Source organism: Pyrus communis, chromosome 2 (assembly GCF_963583255.1).
Source record: "Pyrus communis chromosome 2, drPyrComm1.1, whole genome shotgun sequence".
NCBI lineage: Eukaryota > Viridiplantae > Streptophyta > Magnoliopsida > Rosales > Rosaceae > Pyrus > Pyrus communis.
This window is the reverse complement of record NC_084804.1, coordinates 10,954,062-10,963,026: the sequence shown is the minus strand read 5'-3', so window position 1 is coordinate 10,963,026 and position 8,965 is coordinate 10,954,062. Positions and strand designations below refer to the sequence as shown.

Below are 8,965 nucleotides of genomic sequence, written 5' to 3'. Positions count from 1 at the left end.
TCGAAACATTTGAAGAGAGGTGGTCTAATGAACACAAAATCTAATGGGGCGCAAGTAAAGTACATAATGTAACATTTCGCATCCCATGAAATGAAACATGCATGCATTCAGTTCAGTATTTCTTTAACTATCCCTAAAAGTTTTAAGACAAAGTTTAGACAGATGTATTGGTGTTCTCTTTTAAGGGTTAGTTGAATCCCTACTGTACATCATGTGTGTGTGTGTGTGTATCCCAAAAGGCAATTAATTTATCTTCTATTCATTCGTAACCCTTCTTGTCGCCAACATATCCCTCTGCACTTTATTTCCATGCCCAAGTGGCCAACAAATACAAATGATCACAAACTCATTCCGCCATTGCCTTAATGATTGCCAATGAGTTCCATATGGCTCCATTGCCATGCACAAACTCCTTCTAATGACGTCCACAAATGCCATACTTAGCTGTTTACATATAAGGAGTTGACATGTTCTTTATATTACCAATTGAAATTTCGATGTCTGTGAAGTAGTGTTTCCGAGTTAGAAACTCTCACAATTATCCGGTCATAAACCGGTCATGCATGTGTGCTGGCATAGCTCCAATGTCTGCATATACACAACTTAAGATTTTAACTAGTACAAATTAGAAACAAATAATTACATCCTTGCTAAACTTTATATCCCTTATTATTATATGATCATCCCAAAAATAAAATTGATCAAAACCGAATTTAAAAAAGGGGAGCTGGAAAGGGAAGGTATATACTTAAAGTTAGGGTGTCATGATTAAGTTAGGGATGTAGGGCCTAATCGCACGTCTACATGTTTGTAGCTGTGGGTGACAAAGCAAAAGAGATCATGATTAATATAAGATTTGATGCGGGAGGAAGACTTGGGGAAAACAATTTGAAACCATTAATATGCTTTGGAATAAAAAAGATTTTGTATTTTAATTACTTAGGAATTTGTTAAGTTATTTTGGAAGTTGTAAGGGTGTTATGAAAACTTAAAGTCTATTAATTTGTAAACGCTTATAAATATTGTACTAGAAAGACTTGAATGAATTAAAAATTTGTATTCACGTTGTGCAATTGAAGTGAGTGATTTCTCATTGCCCAATCAAGCATTTGGCTTGGTCATGTGAGCGAATCCACGATTAGCGACGTGAGCGAGCTCCGTTGCCCCTGGTTGAGTGATTCCCAGGTTATCATTCCCCGTCTCCTCGAGAACCCTTGACTTGTCCTGCATCAAGTGGTATCAGAGCAGGTTATCCGCTACTATTGAAGACCATGGCTGTGATTTACAATCTGTTTGAAGAGCACACTGTCGAAGAAACTAGTTTTGTCGATTGGAATTTACCACCAATTTTATGATGAGTATGTTGATGATGATGACGACCTCAAAGAGAACTTTTTCGATGGGTGTTCTCTACTAATTTATGGCGAGCAAGATGAAGATTACAAGGCTATGCTTACGGTGGTTAATCACCAGTGTTGCTTGCAACTTGGAGTCAATGCCAATCCTGCTCCAATTTTTTATGAATACTGCTACGATGACAAAAGAATGAGTTCATCTGTGACAGAACGGTGTGTGCATCATCATAAAAAGGTAACATTTGACCTTGATACCCATTATATGTGTGACTACATTTGGGAATCCTTTATTGCTTTCCACAGTAGGAAAATATACTTGGAGCAAAGCATTTTTCCAAGTCATCAATATCAAAAGGAAATCTAGAAGATTGACGAGCATTTTTCAAAATAAATTGTTGCTATCATGAAACGGTTAAGTAGTTCACAGAACTTGAGAAAGTTTTGGAAAGCAAATTACTTGAAATATTCTACCATTTGGATTTGCTCAAGGAATTGGAAAATTTTGGTGCTAAATTGGGTATTGTGGAACATCTTGGTTGGACATTCAAAAGATCGAGGGAAAAAAAAAGAAAAAAAAAAAAAAAAAAAAAGAGGTCAATTGAAACTCGAGGACGAGTTTTTTTCGAGAAGAGGAGAATGATGCGGGAGGAAGACTTGGAGAGAACAATTTGAAACCATTAATATGCTTTGGAATAACAAGGGTTTTGTATTTTAATTACTTAGGAATTTGTTAAGTTATTTTGGGAGTTGTAAGAGTGTCATGGAAACTTAAAGTCTATTAATTTGTAAACGCTTATAAATATTGTACTAGAAAGACTTGAATGAATTAAAAAATTGTATTCGCGTTGTGCAATTGAAGTGAGTGATTTCTCATTGCCCAATCAAGCATTTGGCTTGGTTGTGTAAGCGAATCCACGATTAGCGATGTGAGAGAGCTCTGTTGCCCCTGATTGAGTGATTCCCAAGTTATCATTCCCCGTCTCCTCGAGAACCCTTGGCTTGTCCTGCATCAAGATTAGTTAATTAATATACAAACCGTGACTCCATACCTTAAACAAACAAAATTAAGAGAAGGGAAGGAGGAGATTTTCGAACGTTTGTGCTTACCTGGGCAGCAAGTGTTGCGTTCCAATATCATGATCTCTTGTTTCATTCAGTTTCGAATATGCTTCATTTCTTTTCTTCTATATCTTTATGCTTCTTGCACGTACGGTTTGGGATTATCTATAGATTATGCCCAATGAATCCAAGAACCACGTTGGCAGATTCCACCAAATATGTATAACGTTCAATTTAATTGAATCTGATTAAAAATGTTCTCCCATTTGTGCAACTTCCTATTAATTAAACTATTGAAAATATATATATATATATATATATATATATATATGTACTCGTGTCTGCCATTTCTATGAATTAAGGGGCCAGCAGTTCCCTAACCTGGGTTGATTACTTTAAGTAATTCTTCTCCAGCTAATTAAATAGCTAGTTAGTGATGTGAGCTTGTCTCATGACCACAATTTTGTCGGGGGCAAGAGTTAATTAGTCCAATTGTAAATACAATCCCTTCGCGGGTCCAAAATTTACCTTCAGTGCAATGTTTTTGGAACCCAATTTAGTATAATTTTCTCCCCTGTAACTCCACTTTTTCACCATCTCTTTTGTAACTCAAATAATTATGTTCCACATTGCTTATATCTCGTCAAACAGCCATTTAGGTTCTCTTATGTGACATGAGCGACCCCCAATTATTGTTGATGTGATTATCAGATTATTGCCACATGCATCAACTTAAAAAATATAATTTAATATACCTGACATCATATATAATTAGAGTGGTGGGTTTCACATGTGTCCCTACAAATCACATAAGCAAAACTAACGGATATTTCATGAACTTAGTTGTATGAGGAACAAATTCAAATTAGAATTGAGTTTTAAGGGCCCATCGAAAAAAATTGAGAACTTTAACGAAAAGTTCTCGATACTGTTCATTTTAATGAAAAATTATATTTTTATACTAAAAAGTCAATACTGGTACTATTCATTTTATCCTTTATTTTGTCATTTTCGTTAAAACTCAAAGTTTTCAAACTCTTTTCATTAGTTTTTCTAAAAAATTAACCACATTTGTTGGAAGTACATGATCACGAGTGATGTAGAGCTATGCTCTCTTGCAGATAGGTTTAATACAGGTTTGTAATTGATACTTTGGCTCTACATATATTTCTACCCAACCACAAAAAATGAAACTACAGTTGATCTGTTCATCAAAAGGATAGAAATGAGTTTGGTTTGTGGTAGCTAGCTCTTTTTGTCGTATAAGGATGTAGATGTACAGTGGAATCAAATATGAGACTGCATAGAAATTTAAGATGGAAGGTAAAGGGAAAAAAATAATGAAGTATGTTCCCCATTAAGGGAACCTAAAGCAATTAATTATTGATTATTTTATAATCAACTCCACTCTCCCTGTAGTGTTTATAAACGTATGGTGATAAATAATGCTGAGCACAAACTATGAGCTAACAGAGCAGATATCACCAAAAAAACCCTAAATTAAAACATTAATTGAAATCATGACCGGTTCTGGTTCTCCTTGCGGAGCCTGCAAGTTCTTGAGAAGAAAATGTGTAAGAGGGTGTATTTTTGCACCTTACTTCTGCCATGAACAAGGTGCTACCCATTTCTCGGCCATCCACAAGGTTTTTGGCGCAAGCAATGCGTCGAAGCTGCTTGCTCACCTTCCGGTGAGTGATCGTTGTGAAGCCGCCATGACGATATCATATGAAGCTCAAGCCAGGCTTCAGGATCCCATTTATGGTTGTGTTTCTCATATTTTTTCTCTCCAACAGCAGGTTGTATCCTTTGACCAGCTGGAACTTGTGGATAACAATAGAAAACCTAATTCTGTTTATTTACCTTACAGGTATTATATGTCCAATTGATTGATGAATATATGCTTTTGCTTTGAAATCTTCAGGTGGTCAGCTTACAAGCACAATTAGATTCCCTCAAGGATCAAGCAGCTCAAAGCTTTCTCAAGGGCTCTGCTGTAGCAAACCCTAATGAGAAATTTTATGGGAAAGCTCCTTCTCATACAGAAGTTCATAGTTGGTTCCATGAGCTAGAAAGTTCTTCAAACACTTTTCCACAATTCAATTCAAACCATACCAATGATGCTGGAACCACATCATACTATGAGAGTGGAATGATGAACTCAAATAACTCTGTTAATGGGAGTCATGAAAATTCAGTGAATATCCCAGATGAAAATGTCTCCTCATATGGCAGCTTTGAAGAGGGCACTTCTCATTCCATGTCTTCTTTTGACGTGCAAACCAATTACAACAAGCAATGGGGTTTTCATGATGCTAATGAACTTCAATCAGTGGCTTTCAGCTACATTGACCAGCATTCATGAATCATAATAAGGTGACCGGGTGATGAGTACACCGATGCACGAGTTCTATTATCTCATCAGTTAAAATTACTTTGTCAGTTTTGAATTGCAGCCCTGCATACTATGAAACATGCACTTTAAATGTTGTTGCTATGGTTAAGTTAGGAAGTATAATGAACCCTAGAAATGTTCATACAAGTGGAAACCCTACCTAGCTACCATAGATATGTTTAAGCTAGTGTAATTTTTTTATATTAGTAAAATAATATAAGGTCATTTCTCTAATCGATCTCTGACAGAACTAGATAGATCTCATGAATTCTGATTGAGCTAATTTACTTTGTTTATTGGACCTCATGTAGACCTAAATTTTTTACCTAGTTTTGCTTTGTTAATACTGCCTTTCATAAAAAAACCTAGTATGTTGCATTTCACATATTATTTATCTTTGGGTTCTATAGGTCAATTATTTGATCTCAAGTTAAAGATATACTGATTTGAAGGCCTACTGGACAAATCTAATGACCAGACCTAATTAGCTTATAAAGAATATTCCGTCTACAATAGAATTGCTTTAACAATGAGATCAAATAGAGTTTTAATGTTTGAAGATTTACTAGGTGCAACCAGGTGCAGCTAGCTAGTTTAATTCTTTATTCGCACTGAATGTTTAAGCATCTAATTAATTTCCTATATTGCTATATACTTATATATATATATATATATATATATATATATATATATATATATATATTAGACCATTTTTCTATTTTTCCTTTTCTTTTCTTGAATAATTTTTCAGAAAAATATATGATTGAAGTACTTGGTGAAGTTAGTTAGTTCCTTTTAATTCTTATATAAATCTTGATATATATAATATGTATGTACTCTATATATAATATATAACACCACCTGTCTACCTGTTTTCATTCTTGAATAATTTCTAAGAAAATTATAGATGATTGAATTACCTGGTGAAGTTAATTCATGAAAGGATAACATCTAAATCTGCAGCTTATCTCATATTTGGAATAGGGTGGTGCTATCCACATCCCATTTTTACATTCCACATACATCTTATTAATTTCCATTTTTTGATCTTCTTTAATTCATTCATTTCAAATCAAAGGTAAAAAAAGATGTGTGAAAAGTGCCACTCTTGGAATATTAACATGAGGAGGATTGGAACTCAAATTCAGAAAGTCCTGATCCCAATGAAATCAAAAGCCTATCTCTGTCCTTGGAACTTGGGAGGAAACCTGAAAATTTTCTCCCAACTCTGGTCTTCCAACCCTTCTGTTTATTTCCTTTTTTCAAAATTTTATCTTTCCCAGATTTGTTTCATGATTTCTTGAAAAACATGCAAATAGAGATATCTGAATACCACATTTGGTAAAGTGGAAAACTGAGAACTCAATTGATATTTGTATCTTCATGACAAATGCAGCTTAATTAAACTATTATTAACTTTGTCAAGAATGATGCTTTGTTCTTTGTGTGAGAATTTTCCAGTGTAGTAGACTGTGCATACACACACACATACATGCATGCTTTCTCTGATTCTGACATGTAATTATACATAGTGTGTTCATCAATGCAAATGTTTTTGGGCCTAAAGTTAAACTGCATGCTTATGAGTTTTTTGCTAAGATCAAACCCTATCTATCTATCCATATATCTACATATTCATTCTAGTGAAAGGATTTCATGTATATCTCCAGCATTTTCATTAATATTTCCTAACAATAACGAATTAAGTTAGAAACGTGATGTCAATTAGTACTACGGTCTAGTGGTATTCCTCTTCACTTGTAAGTAACAGGTCTTAAGTTCGATTCTCGCCAAATGTGAGTTTGAACCACATTATGCTAGCCCATTGTAAGGCTTAGCCCACTCCCTTCTCTTTAGTGTAGATAATATCGTTTATTAAAAAAAAAAAAAAAAAGTTTTGAAATGTGATGGCTAATGAGTATTTTGCAGTGATCATCATGATTCGTAGCTAGTAATGGGATCAAAACCCTAGCTATCTTCAGAACAAACCAAAACCCTGGCTGTCTATATACAAGTAACTATTATTTTAGCCACTTTATCATATCAAACATAATGAGATGCAGATTCCATTACCCCAAATTTGATGGGTTACAAAACTCCGTTGATTTATAGTACTGGTGCTTATTGATTGCTTAATCAGGAGTGCTCTAATCCTTCCATAAAAAGGGGAACTGGTTTTGTACTATTAAATTCTTGCTCAAGTCCAAGAACCATTACGATTACAGTTAAAAAGAAAAAATTGCGCGTACACTGTACATTCTTTTAGGGCGTGCATTATCCAGGATTCAGAAGTTCAGACAATTACTGTAGCTAGGTGGTTGTCAATATTTTCAGCCAGACTATAATGTAAGTGAAGGGTACCTAATTTATAAATTTTGTGTTGTTTGTATGCGTACTTCTCCTGATCGTTGAAGGCCAGTTTCTTGTGCTTTTGGCATTCATACGTAAATAGGACATGTTTTGGTGTTTCGGGCACACAAAACTAGTTAAAATTAACAACCATTTGAAGTCGAAACAAAAATTAGTGCTGCATTATGATTCTCGGGCTTACCCTTGAAGAAGTCAAAAGTAAAAAGTAAACAGAAAAACTAGTCTTGCTTTCCTCAGTTGAAAGTTAAAACTCCCAATTAAGTTGGACCAAACTCCTTAATTGGTATGTAGACCCAACTCTATGGGCACTTTTTTATTTGTCAAACCCTAAGCCATGGTAAAAGCCCACAAACGCATCAAATCCATTCCAGTCCATCTGACCACTTTGAGGAAAAATAAAATAAACTATTTTAAAGGATGCAAACTACTTTGTCAAAATATACAAAAGAAATGTTTTGTTAGTAGAAAAGAAAACCAACCATAGCTGGCTTTTTTAAGCTTAAAAGATTGAGTATAAGGTTTCACTCATGCGGTTAAAAATATTTATTTCCGCATTTAAGGTCTTATGTTTTGATTCTCTTCATTTTTAATATTGTTGGTGTAAAAAAAACATTAAAAAAAAAAAAAAAAAAAAAGCGTGTATCGAAACGTCTATTATTGTGCATTTAGAAAATCATTTTAGCCAAATTTTGTAAGTGACCTCATCAAGTTTTGTTACAACAAAATCATTGCCAAACTACATAAAAGGATTATAACACGAAACAAACATATTGATGAGTTCGATTCATTTGTTTACAATGAGAAGACAAAATTATCATGCACATTATAACTGAACTTTAACTAAACTTTAGTGAACCATACAAAAGTACACTAAAAGTTCTAACAAACCCTCCAAAGTATGCAGCAAAAATTGGTCATTTTCACACAAGAAGCAGCTCAGCACAAAGTTCAATGATCTAATTAAATCCCATTTTCGTTCTTCTGCGGCCAAACTTTTTCTTCTTGTTCATCCGTTCTATCTTTTTCTTTGTCATAAAATTTCGTTTGTTTCAATTCAATAATGCATTTCTTTAAGTAGAGCGGCACGCACTGGTGTAAAGACAATTGGACAGAGCCCCACCTCCAGTTTCTGTCACTGATCCCTAAGATTGAATGGCTTACATTGCACGTGTGTGCATCCATAGTCAACAGTCAAATTTTGGCATTTTTAAACCCTAGAGGCAATGTCCCCTCGTGCTTTTCCTACTCAATTCCATTTTCTATTTAAAATATTATCCCATTTTAAATCCGAAATATTTTAAAGGTTATCAATATATTTGCCTTGACCAACTACTCTAAGCACTGTAGTTTTTCAAGTTCGGTTGGATTTTTTCGCAAAATGTTTTGAGTGTAAATAACATAATCATTCAATATAAATTGTAATTTTATTTTGGGAAAATTAGCTTCTACATTTCTTTTTCAAATTTTTTAAACTAAATATTTGTAGTATTTTAAGTTTTGATTAAACTTTTAAAATTTTAATTAGATGCTTTAATTATGTCCACATCAGCATTTTCTTATTTAATTCATTATCTTTCATTAATGTAAAAGCATACATACTCATTTCCAGTTTATCCCTTAATATCTATTATTAATTTTTAATTATCTCCCTAAAAATTAGAGAACAGTTTTTTTTTTTTTTTTTCATTTTTGTCACCCACTTCATCAAAAGAGAGATACAGTCGTGAGAATTTTTGCAGGGGAGAGAGAAAGAGAAAGAGGGAGATAGAATAGCTACTGAAAATAA

The 8,965-nt window shown here is 33.9% G+C and overlaps 1 protein-coding gene across 1 annotated transcript; it reads left to right on the top strand.

The window, feature by feature from the left end:
- Positions 1-3,934: 3,934 nt before the first annotated feature.
- On the top strand, positions 3,935-4,779 carry LOC137724366 (LOB domain-containing protein 29-like). Its single transcript, XM_068463114.1, has 2 exons — positions 3,935-4,213; positions 4,339-4,779. Exons 1-2 carry the CDS (start codon positions 3,935-3,937, stop codon positions 4,777-4,779), a joined length of 720 nt encoding a protein of 239 aa, XP_068319215.1.
- Positions 4,780-8,965: the final 4,186 nt, after the last annotated feature.

What these genes read in the sequence shown, in the direction of transcription:
- LOC137724366 (XM_068463114.1), top strand. Translation starts at nt 3,935, where the DNA reads ATGACCGGTTCTGGTTCTCCTTGCGGAGCCTGCAAGTTCTTGAGAAGA. An exon ending in TTTTTTCTCTCCAACAGCAG is followed by an intron (nt 4,214 to 4,338) that starts GTTGTATCCTTT and finishes TGAAATCTTCAG; the next exon opens with GTGGTCAGCTTACAAGCACA.